This window comes from Phragmites australis, chromosome 3 (genome assembly GCF_958298935.1).
Source record: "Phragmites australis chromosome 3, lpPhrAust1.1, whole genome shotgun sequence".
In the NCBI taxonomy this organism is placed as follows: domain Eukaryota; kingdom Viridiplantae; phylum Streptophyta; class Magnoliopsida; order Poales; family Poaceae; genus Phragmites; species Phragmites australis.
Window position 1 is genome coordinate 14,812,583 of NC_084923.1, and position 18,569 is coordinate 14,831,151.

An 18,569-nucleotide genomic window follows, 5' to 3' on the forward strand; every position below is an offset into this window, starting at 1 on the left:
TTGAGGGGATTGGGGCTCGCCGGAAGAGTCACCGGTGTCAGGAACGACACCAACGAGCAGCAGGAGTGCGCACGGCGACGTTTTGAGCGGCGGCGGCGGGTGATAGGCTGCCCTGTTTTCGGTAGCTGGGCCACGGGGTGGGGGTTAGTGGGTTCAATTCGCTTTTGGTGGGCTGGCCTGGGAGCTGATTCGGTCCCGCATGCGGACCTGAAGCGGAAACATGGGGGTGTGCGGCTGGCGGATTTGTACGCGGCAGCGAAGATTGGCTGTTGTGGCGGGCAGCCATGAAGCGGAAGACAACGACCTCGTGCAGAGCACAAATCTCAAGATGATCATAGGTGTGAGTATCCAACTGTTACTTACAAAATTCTCATGCCACTGAAATCAAGCTATTCCGCTGAAGTAATAAAAAATAATGGCATTGGCAAAGTATCTCTTCATAATTCGGTGGAAAAAACTATGTAAATGAATGCGTAGACATTATTTACAGAGCTAAAACGCTTCTAGGAACAGCGTGTGACAGAATTACGTACACCTGGGTATCCAGCATTCAAGATGAGGCACGGCGCGCAATGGAGCATGGTGGGCGGCAAACACCTCTCCGCCATAGTCGCAGCACAGTCTAGCGAGTAATCCGTTTCTTCTCTTCGGCCCTGTCGAACGGTCTGTTCGTGCCGGGATGTATGCGTGTTTTGCGCATGTAAAAGTCACCCTTCTTATTAATACATGCCGGTAATGTACCGGTCTTTCGAAAAAAAAAATACACCTGAGTGGAGTAACAATTAACAGGTGACTGCTGATGGCAGCAGGGCTGCTCTCGGAGATATACACAGACTCGTACTGCATGGCGAGTCACAGTACCTGTCAGTGGTCGACGCTTTGCACGGTGGGCATGGGCATGGGCTGAAGTGGAAAAAAAATTACGGAACAGGGAGAAGGGGAAGAGGCTTCCTGGGCAACCGCCGTTTCCTCCTCTGAGAAACTACTCCCCTCGGATCGGAACCCTCAAGCACCGCATCCAGCTCCGCCGGATCCAGGGACAGCCTCTTTTTGATGAAGCCGTCCAGATCAAAACCAGTGCTTTCTGGAGTCTCCGCAGCTTCGGCTTTATCCTTGCCGTCGTTGCTGGAGAGGACGGAAGTATCTGAACCTCCGGTTGTAGAACTTTCTGAATACTCCCCAGCTGCAGAGCTCCTGATGGTGGGACTGCTTGGGTCTGCTGTGCTTTTCACAATGTCTTGCCGCGCCGGCCCGGATGGCTGATCTAGGTTTAGGAGCTTCTTCACGCTGTCCAGGGCAGGGTCTATGATGTCGAGGAAGCCCATAACCCAGGAGGCATCGTCGACAACTTCAGTACGCTGTCAGCATGGATAACAGTAAGTGGCATTGTCAAGGATCTCACACAAAAGTCATAAATGATGTCAGCACTAACAATTGTTGCCTACTGTGTTATTACTCGTTCCAGGTCGACACCGACAAAAAGTCTATAAGATGTATGAATGGGCAAAGGTGTTACTTCATAGGCAGCCTGAAACTAACCTGCTGAAAATAAAGGTTCCGAATTTCTTCAGCTCGAACTGGATCCCCCTGTTCCTCCTCTAGTGCTGCCCATGTCATCCATGTCACCTCACTCTGAGAATTTATGCTCAGTGAAGACCTCAACAATCTTCTGGCAGCGGTGTAGTTACCAGCACGCTGTTCTAGGACTCCCCAAGCCTACAAATGCAGTGCAGGAGCTATTATGAAATAGCAAATGAAATACTGCCCACCTAACGCTGCTGAATTACCTAAACCTCAAGTTGCTGGAATAATGGATTTTTGAGACCCTTCTAGATCACAGATAAAGAAAATTCTGTCCGTGTATGTGTATAGAGTTCCAGTAAACCAGATGTTTCACTAATACAAGCATTCATTTTGGAGAAACATGGTACATTAGTTCATCAAGTACTCAAATGAACTTTCGCATATACAATGACATGCTAGATGAAAGCCTATCATTGACAGTTTAACAAATACCAGGTTATTATTGATCAATATTATTTACCTGAAGACAACGAGCAGCGCACTCATTTGTTGAATTAACTGATAAAGCTCTTTGATAGAGGGTCCTTGCTGTTCTCACGTTCCCTTCTTTCCACTCCATCCACCCCCAAGCCTATAATAAGATCCATATGTCACTGCTGAATTTCAGAGATACTCCAAATAAAACATATTCCATAAGTAATGCAAGTACGGCAATGGAAAGAATTGGATCCGTCTGGCGTCTGAATACAAAATTGTTACTTAAGCTGTATTTTCTCAATCCTTATCTTTAAAGAAACTTATAGCTTTTTCTGGCTATTTGTATTCACGGTGTGAAAGTTAGTTCCTCAGAACTTATCACAGATCTTAAAGGTCAGAGTCTAAATGAACCCGCACACATATTCTAAGGTAATGCTTAATAGAAGAAACTAGAATACTCTAAACTCATAAGGGATACAATGGATATTTCACTGAACCTTCCCACTCCCCAATCATTGGACTGTATGCATTCATTTGAAACCGTAAAGATAAAGCTAATATAGCACTTGCAAGTTGCAACTCTAGCAATAAGAATTACAAGTAATATCATAAACTGGAATTGTATCTCCACACAAAGCATCCCGTAGAGAATTCATAAACAAACTAGCCGAGGTGCCCGTGCGTCGCTACGGATCTCAAATAAAACTATGTTTGTCTCCATTGTCGACCTTGAGTAGAAGTAGTAAAATCAAAAGCTGACATATTAGGCTTCAGGAAAAAAAATCAAGAAGTCCAGATGGATTTGATGTCCCAGTAGTGAGCTCATGACCATTGTCCACGAATTCAACTCATCCACGCTTCACAACATTTTTTCTCCTTTACCTCTTTCATGTGGGACCCTTGGTCCATGGACTCGACTCATCCATGGTTCACTATACATCAAATCCTTATCTTCCTGTCGTTCTCATCTTTTATTCCGTGTGCCTCTCATTGCTCCCCCAAGGCTTGGGATTAGTGCGCGATGTAAGCAAGTAGAACAAGTGATGGACAAACTCGAGCAAGCAGCGACCGAGATGAGGGTGGATGCGAGTGGGCTCTTCAAAGACGGAATGAGGTATGCGAGTCGAGTCCATGGGCGAGCTTGTCGTAGCGCGGCTACCAGCAGCCGACCGGGGGTGCTGCCATGCATGTCCCCTCCTCTCTCTGTGTGTGTTGGGTGGGGTCGCCGGAGCGTGACGACCGGCGGGTGCCTGGCGGCACCAACCCCCCTCTCTCTCTTCTCTGAATATTTGTTGATGAACAATTTCAGTTGATTTCTTTGCAATTTTTATAAGGGCAAATTGCAACACTGCCACTACAAAACTGTAATGCGCGAAAGCCATAAAAAAAGGGATTTGGCATCAATGCCACCAAAATCGTGAGATGAAGCAACTGTCTGCCACTACTTTGTAACACCGTTAGCTTCTGTTAGGTTTGCCGATTAAATAAATCGAGAAAATACAGCTAAAATGAAAAAGGTGCGAAAAAGACCAAAATACCCTTAGCATACACCTACCCTCTTTTTTATGCTTTTATCTGCCCTATCTGACGCACACACCTACCCATCTCTCTCTCTCTTGTACACACACCGGCAACAACGACATGCCGACTGTCTCCCTCCTGTGGTCGTTCTCGGCTCCGATGAGACGCCACACCAGCCATGGCTGGCCCAGATCTGGCGAGACCTCGCGCCACCCATGGTGTCCGTGTGTGAGAGAGGCAGCTTCGGGCCCAAATTCACGGCTCAGATCTAGCTTTAGGTGGACATGGAGGAACTCGGACCATCGGCGACGAGGCAGGTGGTGTCGTGGCGGCGGATCGCGCGTACGCCTCGGCTGGGAGCTGCTTGAGCTCCACTCTCCCAGATCCTGCACGCCAGTAGCCGCTGCGGCCTCCCGCTGTCTGCGAGCCGGTTCAGCTCCTTGTCGCCTGCCAACGCTCCGATGGAAGGGGAGGCATCGGTGGAGTGGATCTGTGAGATACTCTGAGGTGGGAGAGGTGTGTGTGAGGTGGGAGAGAAACGAAGGATGGCTGGACAGGAGAGGTGTGCTTGGCTATAGGGGTTCGTTTGCAAATTTGAAGCGGAGTAGCGGGCGTCTTTTTGCAAAATGTCACACCTTGCCTTGCATGCGTTGGATGAATATCGGATGGCTGAAAGTGATGGATGGCTGGCACACCATCATCACCAACTGTTTCTTTTATAGGAATAGTGATAGTTGCAATTTGTTTTTAAAGAACACTACATGGAATTCATATGGTCATATAAAGAAGATAAGTGCAGAAAATTCTTACTATCCAAACTGGCTGATGTCTTGGATCAATCTGCGATGCTTTTCTGAATAATACTCGAGCAACATTTGCAGATGAATAGTTGTATTCTAGCAGTGCAAGTGACTGGAGAATTACAGGATCCCTAGGGTTCACAGCATGGCCAATCTTAAGCAACTTTCTTGCCCTGTCAATGTTACCTTCGTTTGCCTCAAATAGTGCCCATATATGCCATGAAAATCGGTTCTTAGGACTGGACTGGACAGCTTTCTGCACAGGAAATTGAAGTTATAAATGTCACACATATGAGAAACCATCACATACGTAATTAAAGAGAGCATCACAGCAGAAGTGCATTATAAGCTGATCAACTGAATTTCAAATCATTACACATACATATCAGTGAAGAGAAGATATCTTATTTACACCTAGACAAGGAAAATTTGAATCCAAAACATTTCGATTCTGAAGAAGACCATGAACACGAGGAAATGGACAGATATATTTTGAGACTTTACAAAACCGTAACAACAAAATCATCAATGACAGCAATGGTTAACCTAGAAAGAGAAAAGAAATTATTACCTCGAAGAGCTTCCTGGCCATGGTATTATTTCCTGCACGCATTTCTACCTGAGCCCAAGCCTACTAGAAAGTTGTCATACATAAATTCACGGTTTCACTAGAAAGGTGTATCTGCATTTTCTTTTTCCGCAGAAAAAAAAATTATGAAGCAAACACTTACTAGCCAGCTTGCACAACTTTTGGGATTCGATCGAGTGGCTTGTTGGAACAAAGTTCGTGCTTGTTCAAAGCGCTCTGCTCTAGCTTCAAGCAAAGCAAGAGTTTGGTAAATGTACTCATTTCCTCCACAATATTTTAGAGCTTTCCCAAGTAGGTTCCGCGCCTTCTTTATGTTTCCTTGTTTTATTTCTAAAATTGCCCACCCATGCCAAGCTGCAATGTGCTTTGCATCAGCCACAGTAGCAGCATCAAACAGCTCTCGTGCCCTTCGAATATTTCCACCCTTGCTTTCTAGGACTGCCCAGCACTGTTTATCAAAGCAAAAGGATAAATGATGAATTCTACATAGCTGCAAGCTTTGTTGGATTTATCCGTTGGTTGAATTTATAGATGCATGGAACACAGAAAAAAGCTAAAGTTGTAAAAGTACACATTGGCCTTATCTCGTCAATCTAGACAATGATTCCAGTGTCACATGTAATTCAATCATAAGGATCAAATGACTTTCAAAGACCCCAATAAGAGATATTGGCCCCTTCTAATCTCAAAAACTCAGAGACCCACTGCTGTTCCTACAAACAAAATTCAGTGTGTAATGTAATGCACTATGCTCTTCATCTATTTGTTAGGAAAGCAGTTGGCTGTAGTGAAGCTCACAAGTCTGAAAGGAATGCAACATATTGAACTGAAGCCCAAATGCCCCAAACCACCCATTGCTGAACTGAGTGCCAATCAGCATAATCATACAATTTGGAAAATGTTTAATTCACGTCACCTCAAACTTAACGAATTATAGTTGAAGCAATTCCCAAACCGGACACATATCATGTTAACAGATTAAGATTACCTTATTGTAATATCTCGACATGTCAAGGGTACTTGGAACCTCGTGTTCTACATCTTGCGTAGTGAAGCGTATGAAGTGATCATGTGCAAACCTGCCAAATGTATGGGTTTTCGCCTTGTGTCGCTTGACAGCCCCTTTCATAAACCGCTCTAGCTTTGTCAAACCTCGACTGCTTGCTGTATAGCTTCCCGAGTGCCACATACGGACGTCCGTCTTCAGGCCAGAATGAGATGCACTGGTTCAGAAACAGAGCATCAGATCCATCAACTCAGAACAAGTACGGCGTCTAAGTCATGAATATGAGCACACAAATACACTTTTGCTACTTCATCTCGTCTTAATTCTCTACGGAGAAACCTTCTGCTTGTGTATCGACTCCCAGTGCGTAATGCTACGATTCTCTGCGTGCTCACCTTGTCGAGGAGCTTCTCTGCTTCAGGGAACTCGAACTTCCTTGTGTGAACCTTGGCGCGGTAGAGCCAGAGCTCGAGGTTGATGGGCAGCGGCCGCTCGCCTGCCGCGGCGGCGAGCTCCCCGTCCGTTGCCGGCTCAAAGAGCGGAACCTTCCTCGCGATCTCCGCAAGGCCCCTGTCGAACGCCCCGCCCATCGCCTCCCCCTCGAAGCGTCCGCCGTCGCGCTCGGGCACCCCCGCCGCGACCACGCCAGCCGCTGCAGCCGCCCGCGCCCGGCGGAGGCGGAGGGAGAAGTACGACGACGCGGCGGCGGCGGAGGCTGGTGGCTTCGGGCCAGGGTTCGGGAAGAGAGGAGGAGGCGTGGATGGGGACAGGAGCCGCATCGCCATGGATGCCGCCGAGCTCGAGCGGAGTGTGGCCGTGCCAGTGGGGAAGACGAGCGAGGCGCGCCTTCGTGAGGGAGAGGGGAAGGGGGGTTGAATTGACGCGGGTGCCCTCGCGGGTGCGGTGCCGTTAACGCCGTACGCGGGGCTCGAGGGGTACAAGCGGGAGACCGGGATGGGGGCGGGGCTGGAGGTTGTCAGCGCGCCACGTCGGCGCGTTCGAAGCACTGCTGAGTCTACTGTCACTGACAAGTGGTAGCCTGAGCCGAAATTTTTTGTCTGTATTGACAGCATGAGTAGCGTATTTCTATTGGGAAGGCGGTTTTCATTCCCCCTCCCTTCCACGCCTTTTTGTGCGCGACATCTTTCTTTAATCAATTTATTTTTCGTGAAGCCTTTCTTCATTTTCTTTTGGTAATGGAGTTGCTGTCGTGTCTCACCTTGTTAGACGGAGACGAGGCCAAATGTCCATCAATGTTTTAAGAGAGGAAATTGACTAAGCGAATGGGGATAGAAAAAGAGAATAGAAAAAGAGAAACCGCTACTTCGTATGTGATGGTGACTGGAGATATCTATGGCTGTAGCTACAGCGTGGCCTACTTTTCCAACAACACGAGCGAGGGGGAACTAGATGGCTACCTTTTTTTTAAAAAAAAGAAAAGGTTTCACTCATAATGTATGGAACGAGCAGAAAATATCACAGGTCGTCAATAGACCTGAGACGATAACCTCAAGGTTGTCAGCACAGTCATCGAACAAATCAACCAACGTACTAGTAGGAAGCAGCACAAGAGCAGATACATTAAAAACACAGGCAGACAAGCAAAAGAGGATAGGGATGAAAACGGACGGGATAAATTCCGTTCCGTTTTGATCCGTTTTCTATATTTTCTTGTCCGTTTTCTATTCCGTTTTCGAGAGAAAATGTGAAAATGAAAATGGTTATGGGGTTTTTCCGATCGTTTTCGGATTTCCTGTTTTTAATCTAGAATTTTCCGTTTTTCTAATTGAGATCAAACTTCACAAATCACAATGTAGCCCACATACCAATCTCGGCCGGTCAGTCCAAACATAACCTCTATCCTAAAGTTCAACCAGATCCCAGTGGTCCAGTCTCGGTCGGCTACTGACCTACCGATGTTGTTTAAGCTCTTGCACCACCTACAATCCTAATCTTTGTATGATTATATGTTATGCCGAGTACTCGAGTTACGAAATGATAGTTGTTTTTCAGTTGATACTTATGTCATTACGTGGTTCATCTGTGTATGATATAAATTACTTTTGTTCGTGTGAATTAATTATGTATCGCGCCGATGCTTGAAATGATTATTCTACAGATCGGTGTTCTTATTTTAAATTATCTGTTCCTGACTGATACCTGCATATTTATATTCGGATTGGTTCGTTTTTGATATCCCGACATTGCCGAGTTCGTATCCGTTTCGAGCTTTCCCGTTTTCGATTTCGTTTTCGAGAGAAAATGTAAAAATAAAAACGGTTAGGAGATTTTCCCGACCGTTCGTTTTCATCCCTAAAAGAGGACCATATGCTCCAGAACAATCAAACGAAGAGACCCAAAAGAAAGATGAATGCAGTGAGCTGGCGGTACTTCAAGCACTAAGGGATACAAACAAGTTGCTCAGTTCAGCTATACAATCAACCTTGCAGTCCCACACAGTTCTTGCATCTAGAAACAAAAGAATATTAGCTGACATGCAGAAATGCAACCTTAAAATTCCCAAGGAACAGTAAACCATTCTCCAGTGAAGAAAGCAGTCCAGTACAAATTATATATTAAGTCTGTATGATCTTATATTATAAAAACAAACTTCAGGACATGTGAACCTTTCCTATATTTTGTTTCCCCAGCCCAATCATCAGAATGATCAAAATAACAGTATACCATCTTTGACCAAACCATGGTAGACATGCTCTCCAGATATTTTGATCTCTGGCAAGAGAAGATGATAGTCTGGGACGTACTATGCCTAGCGCAAGTGAATTTAACCAGCCAAAGGCTCAATTTCCTGCATCTAACCATTACCACCCCAGCGCCGTTTCCTTGCAGGCCGCTGATTCAGGATATCATCTGCACTGCATGCTACAGCCGACAGCTCTTTCTTGTCACCATCTTCCTCCTTTTGGGGGGTAATAGCCTCTTTGAACCTTTCCCTTCTTTTTTGCATCTTTTCCATTACCTCAAGTATGTGTCTGTTATCACATTCTCTTGTAGCCCCGTTGTTGCGGGCAGCATCTTTCGGCATAGCATTGATCACCTGTAACTGCTCTACTGAGCTTGTTTCAATAACTGATTTCAGTAGCACTTTTCTTGGTTTATTAAGCTTGCTTTTGGAAATAGTATCCTGATGGTCCTGTTCAACCAATTCTCCCTCCTCGATCTCCGCATCTTCTTCATTTTTCCATGTTTGGCACATTGATTTATCCAGATTCTGATTGCCTGAGTGATGGTAGCCTGCATTCTGTTTCCGTGCATTCTGATGTACATCCTTACGCTTGGAACTGTGAAAACCCTTGTCCACAGAAAGACATCCCTTGCTGTCATGTTCAATTACGCGCATTAACTCATTGCCTCGTCTCTTAAACTGCAAAAAGTTGATAATATAGCATTGAGGAATAGAATATTTCAGCGGTCCAACTGTTAACAGCTCAATCTTGCATACACATTTCCGCATATGCCAAAGACTTCAGTGGAGATGTTCTTAGAATAATAAATATGATTAATTTGACTGAAATTCTGATACAATCAAAATATCTAAGTATTGTTGAACTATTACAGGTAAGTAAATATTAACTATTTCAGGTCAGTAAATAGCGTTCCTATGAGCTTGCCATGGATTAGTGAGATATAGAACAATGAGGTTCAAACAAACAGAATCTAGTTCAATTCCAAATTTGTGAATCTTGTAAGAAAATCCTAGGTGTATTTTCCAGAATATAAAAATGCTTGAGAAACAGAAAAACAAAGCAGTATATGCTAGTGAACAATCAAAGCATAATGAGTTACAACATATGTTAGATGGTATACAGCAAAAGGTACAGTTTAAGCAAATTACGCATTATATGAAGTTATGAACCATCAAGAGATGATATCACATAGCATTAAGCCAAGCTACTATTGAGCGCACTTGTACAAGGGCATTAGTTATAACTGAATAAGAATGAATGAAATTGTATTGATGCTTACACAATGTCCCCCAAGAAGGCTAGCAAGCATCAGAAAATGTTATTTGTCAAATAAATTGATGATTAGCCATATTACCAGGGGATATGACAAACGTAGAAAAACAATCAAATTGTAGGGATTACGCCAAAGGAGAAGTACAGCACAATTTTTAGATGTCCTAGTTAACTTACTGAATCCTGAATACTGAATGTGCATTGAACAGAGGACAAGGTTAGAGTTAAGTAGTTAACAATAACTGTCTCCAAATATCAAGCAAAATATCATTACATTAAGTGGCTAAGTGCTTAAAAATTGAGAGAATTTCTGAAGAATAAATCTCCAAAATCTCCTAGTACGACTAAAGAAACAAGATATACCTAAAAAATCTTGGCATAGGTAAACAGTAGAATAGTTAATCCATTTGAAGTAAATGTGAACTAAAGTTCAGTGCCTATTGTGGTTTATTTGGAAACAAACAGTTCTGAAATATACTGTGGATACCCAAAGCTCATCAATGGCCAGCGCAAAAATGAAAAAAGATCGAACGCTCCAGGTGAAAATAAGTAACCAGGGAGGTTGTGTAACTTCTTTAGATTGCAACTATCTATTAAAGAGCAGAACATATGCATCGGCAGAAAGAATGTGAATCGAGAAAGTCTAAAGTGAATTAGTTCGGCTGTGAGATTGACATGCAGGGGCTGCACCTATGCTATTACGCCAGCCCCACACCTGAGGTAGGAGCTAAACCTACCAAGGCTTAGAGGTAAGCCCCTTATCTTAATGATTACTCCCTCCGTCTCAAAATAGATGACATTTTAGCCTTTTGTATAATGTTCAAAATATATGACGTTCTACAAATCCGAGGTAACTTTAGCCCAATTTTCCCAATCTTACCCCTCCATTAAGTAACTTCCTTTCTAATATAAGTCTCATTTCCCATGCAATATATTAAAAGAGGGTAAGATAGTCATTTTATCTTTCACCTTAATACTTGTGCTCAACTTTAAAACGTCATCTATTTTGAGACGGAGGGAGTATTTCCTTAGGTTTCAAGAAATAAGATGTTCATTTGAGTTAGAGATATGGTTCAAAGAATGTGTTGCCCATGTGACACAAATTCTCTATTATTTTAGCCCACATCAGCAAAACCACCCCTACAAAGCCACCACAAGGTGTAACTTGACCCAAATTTGTAAATTCAGGGGGTTAAATATCTGGCTTTGCAGGCCAGGGTTATTTCGAACTTTTTGAAAGTTAGAGTTGTAAACTGGACTTATTCCTAAGTAGATGAGGCAAGCCTTTGAGAAGGAACAAGTTCATATTACCCCCTTCAATGCTTCTTAAGTTCAAAAAAACACCTCACCTACAAAATCTTTCATTTACACCCATCAACTACCAAAACCAGTACAAACCACCCCCTCACCCAAAGCCACCATGATTTCGCTGCCAGGGTACATGTACATACTTTGCTGACATGGCATCCACATGAGCAGGCATAAGTAAGCAGAGAGAAAAGAGAGTGGATAAAGCCAGGAGGGCAGAAATTTGATTTTTAGGACAGTTTGAGGAGGGTACAATGGACTTGTTCCCACAAGTGTGAGCCCTATCTCCTCTATCTTCCTCCTCTACTACCCTTGTGCATCCTCCCCCTCCTGCGTTCTCTTTTCCTCCACAGCTGGCCAACTCCATCATGGCTCCATGCCGCAGTGATAGTCAAGCGCCAAAACCTTCCACCCATGATTACCTATAGTTTCAATGTTTTCCAATACAGGACAAGACACATTCAGGACAAGACACATTCACAGAATATTTTCATATGTCACGCTTGCACACAAGAACAAGTTTTGGAGTGAAACATGAGGAGGCTGTTCTGTTGTAAGATACTACAAAAACATGAACAATTTGAATACTTTATTGTTATAACTTATAACTTGATGTTGACAGGTACAGACTACCACACCAATGTTTTTTCTTCGCAGGGCTTTCACAAGGAAAGAAATGCATATTGCATCAAGTATTTTTCATGATGTGGCTGCACAATAGTACATTCAGCTTACATGTTAGGTAGAAGAGCACAACTCCATGCAGCATTAACACATTAAGGAAGTAGCTAGTTTGTTTTTAAGACACAATGGACAGCAAACACTTCAACAAGAATTAGAGCCATGTTGCATCACATGTTGATTCAATGTTGCATACAAGGATAAACATAAAAGTTTGCACATAGATTCAATATAGGTGTATTCAAAAACTAAATTCAACTTTTAAATACCATAAACCACTGCCCAAAAATACGGTTATGCACCCGTGTAGGAATAAGCAGTCACACAACCTTTGTATAAGCAGTAGCATCAAGCAGTTATGCAGCTTAAGCATGAAGCGCTAGCATAGATATATATGCTGTTATCTAAACAGCTAAAAGCAAGAGAGGACTTGCTCTAGCCTCTATGGCCTGGCTTAGATACTGAAAAGCTGATATGACAAACACCCTTGTACAGAGTGCTTTGCTGCAGGTGCCACTGCAGCACATGAATTTGTATTCCATCGTTTGCAATTGCCAACCAGACAAGTATGTATTGCATCTGCCTAATAAATAAGATTTTACAGTGAATTGACCAAATGCTTCTAAACAAAGGAATAAACACATGGATGCATTAGTTTCGTACCTCCACAATATATATGTTTTTAGTTTTTGCGAGGTGCAACACCAGAAAGAATAAATATTCTAAGAGCATTGTCGATACTGACCTCTTTAGGTAAATATTCAGTAATTAAGTTTAGGAAGATGTGAACTACTCTTATCCTAAATAAGGAATCAAAATATAAGGCAACTTATGCGCCGACATACTGCTTAAGCACTAAGCACTGGGTTGGCGGATCGCTTACCATTTTTTAGAACATTGCTACAAACTGATACACAGCCTAGCAATTAGCAGGGAATCAAATAAGACAACCGACAATCCAACATAGTACAGATGGACACAAACTTTGAACATCATATATTTTCTACGTTAAGCAATGAAACAACATAGTGTGCACTTTAGACACCAAATATTTGTTTGTACTCATGTCACCATGCTGGCACCTTTGAAAAATGGTGTATCTCCATGTTTATACAATGTCTTGCTAGTTGCTATTGTCACATTCCAGTGCGCAGTATGCACGTACTCAAGGAAATTCCTGCTCCAGCCATATATGTTTAAGCCATTATACTTAAAGACAAATTGGCGGCTCCTGACCAAATTCAAATGAAAAATGATGCAAATCAATTCAATCACTCACTGAACACAAGTATGCCAATGCTGCAATATGAAGCAGGCCATAACCTCAAGGAGCAAAGGGAGCTAAAACTAGGTTGTGTGGGTGCATGTACGTCGAAGAAGGCTATTTAAAACAACAACAAAGTCTTTAGTCCCAAGCAAGTTAGGGTATGCTAAAGATGAAACCCAACACGAGCCACATAAACCAAACAGGATAGTAGTAATATAAAAGTAGCAGCATAGTACTGGTATAATAGTAGTAGTAAAAGAACTCGATTTCTAGGTCATAGTTCTGGCACATAGATCACTAACTTCCACATGATTCTATATAAAGACAATTCGTTGGATACATTTAATAGCAAGAATGCTGTGGATCCTATCCACACCAAGAAGATTATTTGATATCCATAAAATAATGTCAGAAATATCACGGAACAGGACAATTCAGAATTTGGATATGATACCAATTTGTAGAGGGTAACACTACAAGTACAGAATCCTGTGGCAGGGTTACTTCTGGTCTTTGACGGAGAAGATTAGCTATTATTTGCCTGCAATGGAACATGGATTTGAAATGCACCAAACCATGTTGGATACCACCAGATTGAACAGCTTAAATAAGAAGTGACAGATGATTTTCGGGGAAGTGCTTTGATGCTATCCAAAAAGGTGAAATGCATATATGTTAAACCAAGATGGGGTCCTGGTTAGCAATTACTTAATACTCCACTACTACTCATACCGCTTTATGATCCGTGCAATTTAGTTTAGAATACCTAAGTGCACAACTATGTTTTTTCCTTTTGTGTGCGTGCTAGCTGAATTCATCACCATGACACAAACAAGAATGAAAGAAATGTAAAACGGTGGATTGATAATAAAAAAAAAGGTTATAGATATGTACAGTATTATCGATTTTTTTCTCCTCAAAGTTTACCTTTATTTTCCTATCATTCAAGTGGATGTTATCTGCGTTCTCCAGTTGATGTCTTCTCTCAACAAAAATGTTTGAAACAGTATTACTATTTCTCATATCATTGGAACTACATATAACTTCTGTATAATTTTCCTTTGTAGACTTGTGCAGCTTCACAGCATATATCTTCCTATCACTGACCATGGATTGATCATGCATCAATCTTCTTCCTTTTGGAAGCGCTAAATTAGCAAGATCTTTACGGTTCATGGAACCCAGATCAGCATTGATCTTCCTCTTAACTGGCAGAATACAACGGCCAGTTTCAGCAACAGCATCAGTGTACAAGGCAGATCGTGGAATGTTGCCAATACGAAATGAAGAATCATGATGCTTGTTCTTTTGATGATATCCATCACAATGATATTCTACCATTTTAGCATTGCGGATTCTATTGTTATCAATACACATGTTTCTTGAGCTCATAAAAGTCAAGCCAGCAGCAGGCCAGTCCCTCTCAGAACTCTTCAGGCTATCATTTGTCTGAGGATACAACACAAGATGGTCAGAATGCCTCAAACGCTCATCATTTCTTTTGGCACATCTTCCTTTGTTTATGTATTTGCCTCTAACCTCAAGACTCTGCAACTTGCTATATCTGTAGTCAGTGTAATGGAGAAATTCATCATCCACACTATGGTCATTTTTTACTCTTTTCATTTCCTGATAATACCTTTCTTTGTGCATTCGTCCATCATTATCGTTAGAAATCTCAGCTTTTAGCATTGAATGATATACATGATCACGATGTTGCTGCCACTCCTTGGCTGAAGAGGACTCCACAACATTGTCTCCTTCACTGATTTCATGCCAAGAAGATCGCCTACGATGGCGGTTAGATTCCTTGCTAAAGTAATGCTCATCATTTCTCAGAGCTACTCTTTCCCGAGGTGAATAATCTTGTTTGTCACACAATTGATTGTGAACTGCATTGTGGTAATAGTTCCTCAGGGAAGTTGAACTGGATCTTTTACGGTCATACTTCCTACCATACCTACTAGGGTAGCTATCTACTGATTTTTCTTGTACATCAAAAACAGCATGCCTTCCCCCATCCAAACATTGCCTCTTCTGTTCTTTTCTTGCATTATGTGCAGCTTCAAGGAGACGTTGATCGCTTTTGAAGTCAAGAGAAAAATCACTAGGCTTGCCTCGTCCAGCCAAAGGAGCTTCATCCCTCCACAAAAGTTTAGTTGCCTTGTGATTTCTATCATCAACAGGAGAAAGGGTACAGCTACGATTGTCAAATCCGCTATATTCTTGATCTGATTTACTTGAATGGTGGTAAAATGCAGATTTGACATGCTCATCCTTAAGTTTCGTGTATTCATAGAAATCATCTTTTGATTCTTCTGAAAGCGTATCAGAATAGTCAGGATTAGAAGATTGGTCCCTTGCACAAGAAGAACCTCTTCTATCCAGTTTGCTCCCAGTACAGTCTGAGGAACCTCCATCGTGTACTTCCTTACCAACCACCTTGTCCACCACAAAGCTAGAGTCCTTCAAAAGTCTGTCACCAGAATGATCAATGGATATTCTGCATGCAGTGTAATTGAGAAGACAATCAGCTCACAAATCAAATTGAGAAACACATGAGTAACCATCCTCAAAATGACCACCAATATGTAGCTTCAATTACGCATACTTTTTGGTAGTCGCACGCTTGTGATTTAATGTTGAGCTGTCATCCGAATTGGACTGATTTGAAGGTGAAAGCATCATGTTTACCTGCACAACCAGATTAGCTTGTTAGAATATAGCCATAAGATATTGTTGAACCACATGAGAGACCTTGATGAAACACACTTGTATCACAACATCAGAATCTCTTTGTATTGGACGCCACATGTCTGCTGATGGAACACGTTCACACACACTGCCTTCGACATGGATTGCTCTACCCTTTGGCTGGATTTAAAGAATTAAGTTAGCTCTGATAGATTGCACGTAAGCATATGCTAATTCAACCATATGAAAAGTGGACTTCCTATTACCTTGGCAAGGCCATTTCTTCCTTCAAATCCAGAATAATTTGCTACCTCCGGCATAACATTGATAGATTTAAGTTTGTATGATTCCTGAATGCATAAAACATAAGGTTTTGCTTAACAAGCAAAATGGTAAGCGTTCAAGGTTATGCCTTACCTGATCACATCCTGGTGCTTCATTTGCAAGTGATCTGGCCCCATGTCTTAATTGCTTCTGCACAAAAAGTGGTGCACTTAGTTCTGTTATCATTTGACAGCTTAGAAACTTCTAGAAAATGTCAACAATAAATAACATGACCAAACTACCATGCTAAACCAATATTTTCTCCATCCTTCTTCATCCAGACCAAAATTGAAGTAGTCAGTAAGATCGACGCCTTGTTGTCTCCAAGTCTTTTGTTGAAATGCTTCAATGTTGATGTCAAAAATTGTGCTGAAGTAGTATAACACAATGGTAGGATCAGCAGCCAAGTTCAACAGTGCACCATAATTATGACAGAAAGGTGTATGGCCAGGCAGGCCAATTTGATGCAGCTAGTAGTTAATAACAGGAATCTCTTTTTGTCTTTTGATACCTAATAACCAAATAACATGTATATTCATCATATGGCAAGGAGATCTCTGTCATGGTACAGAAAACTACAGGAAATACATGTTTTTGAACTAAGATTAAAGTAGCAATCGCACCTGTTTCTTGGCAAGCAAAATTTAAAATCGCTGTGAAACACATGCTGGCGGCCTCGATCACCTTGTTCTGTGATCGGTATTGTCGTTTTCTCGAGAAGTCCCTTCGACTGGAGCCCACCAATCTGGAACAACACAGTGAAATGCAAGAAATATGTATGAGTCAATAGTGTTGCTACTAGCACAATTGGATGGGCAACCCCATGTACCATCCATTCATCCAAATTGGTTTGCTTACAGAAATTCACACATCGTTCAATATATAACTGCAAAATAGCAGCTTCAAGCTACACACCATTGTATCAGAACGACAGGAATTGGAACAGAGAGCCAATTCAACTCAACGCTGGCAAGAGGTATGCACAGGAATGAAAGACACCCACATAATCCATGCAATGTGCCACAGAGCAGTACTGGAGAATCCGGAACCTCCTATGCATAAACCACACCTACAATATTCCAATTCCTAACCCAACATAGCGCCAATAAGAACATAAACACTACTACCAATTCGGGAAGCATACCTTGCCCCAGCCGCCGTCATTAACAGATGGATCCTTCACACGGCTGCTCGAATCTTCCCCTTCCTCATCGTCAGCCACGTGCCACTCGCCGCGGCCCGCAGGGGGAGGCGGCGGCGGGAATGGCGCGCCGGCGTCCTCGTTCAGCACGATGCGGAGGCCATCATCGCTGTCCTCGTCGCTGCTGCTGTAGCCCGCGGTCTCGTCACCCAAATCGACTGCCTCGTTCGCTTCGGCCGCAGCGTCAGCGTCCGGCACCTCCCCCTCGCCGTCGGTGGCCGGGTCGGAGTCCCTCGCGTTGGAGCCACCGCTCTCCCCCGCGGCGGCAAGCGCGGCGGCGACCTGCTCGTCGAGGTCGGCGTAGAGGTCGTCGACGTCGTCATCCTCGTTGGTGGCGGGGGCGTCGGCGGCGGTGGGTGAGTCCACTGGGTTGGTCATGGAGGAGCAGGAGCAGAGGGAACACGAATAGGGTAGGTGCTAAGCCATTGGTGACGCAGGCTGCGCAAAAACCTTGGAGCGCCGCCGCTGCTTAAAACCCTAGGTTTCCAGGGGCCAAGCGGGTGCACTGGTCCGCGCTGGGACCTGTGTAACCTGTAGCTTTCCCAGGTTCCCACGGGCCGCTCTCATTTGGAGAGGCTCTTATAAACCCAAAGCTAGAGTACAAATTAGTTGAATTTTTTAATAATTTTATTTTATTAAAAATTTATAAGAATAATAGTTAAATTTAAAAAATGTAAGAGTAGTTATCTATTGTTACACAAAGTATCAATAATAAGAGATCTATAGAAACTTCGAATACCAATAGCATATGTATTATTGGGCTTAAAGGCCTATCAGCACGCGAAATATCAACATGTTGTGGGCTCGACGAGATCGGGGTACCACGTAGGCTTTGCATGGAGAGTAGTGGTATGTTGGTATTACAAATAACAACAGGTGACGTATTATGATCTATCGGTACGTGGAATGTCGGCAGGTGTCACGTTAGGCCTATTGGCATTCCGCGTGCCGACATACCTTTATATAATCCACGATCGCTGATTCTTTTCCCACGTGTGATCGTACATAGAATGGGTGGCGATGAGCAGGCGATGGTGATGAGCGGGTGGTGGGCCACGTGGGGCTACGTGCGAGGCGTGGTGGTATGTGGTCGGGCAGTGGCATGCAGTCGACAGAGGCGACCGATGCATGACTTCAGGCGACGAGCAGCAAGGAGTAGTGACAACAGTAAGGTTTTTTTATTTTTTTAAATAGTTA

The 18,569-nt window shown here is 43.1% G+C and overlaps 2 protein-coding genes across 2 annotated transcripts; both read right to left on the reverse strand.

Annotated features, from left to right (window-relative positions):
* Positions 1 to 408: 408 nt before the first annotated feature.
* On the reverse strand, positions 409 to 6,790 carry LOC133912354 (protein high chlorophyll fluorescent 107-like). The gene is made up of 8 exons (XM_062355041.1): positions 6,313 to 6,790; positions 5,991 to 6,134; positions 5,054 to 5,359; positions 4,894 to 4,953; positions 4,333 to 4,578; positions 2,045 to 2,155; positions 1,540 to 1,716; positions 409 to 1,358 (listed from the first exon to the last, which is right to left on the reverse strand). Exons 1-8 carry the CDS (start codon positions 6,700 to 6,702, stop codon positions 921 to 923), a joined length of 1,872 nt encoding a protein of 623 aa, XP_062211025.1. The 5' UTR covers positions 6,703 to 6,790; the 3' UTR covers positions 409 to 920.
* A 1,631-nt stretch (positions 6,791 to 8,421) lies between these two features.
* On the reverse strand, positions 8,422 to 17,913 carry LOC133912355 (FIP1[V]-like protein). The gene is made up of 9 exons (XM_062355042.1): positions 17,316 to 17,913; positions 16,795 to 16,916; positions 16,414 to 16,540; positions 16,265 to 16,321; positions 16,114 to 16,197; positions 15,926 to 16,027; positions 15,765 to 15,847; positions 14,081 to 15,656; positions 8,422 to 9,302 (listed from the first exon to the last, which is right to left on the reverse strand). Exons 1-9 carry the CDS (start codon positions 17,748 to 17,750, stop codon positions 8,733 to 8,735), a joined length of 3,156 nt encoding a protein of 1,051 aa, XP_062211026.1. The 5' UTR covers positions 17,751 to 17,913; the 3' UTR covers positions 8,422 to 8,732.
* Between the last annotated feature and the right edge of the window lie 656 nt (positions 17,914 to 18,569).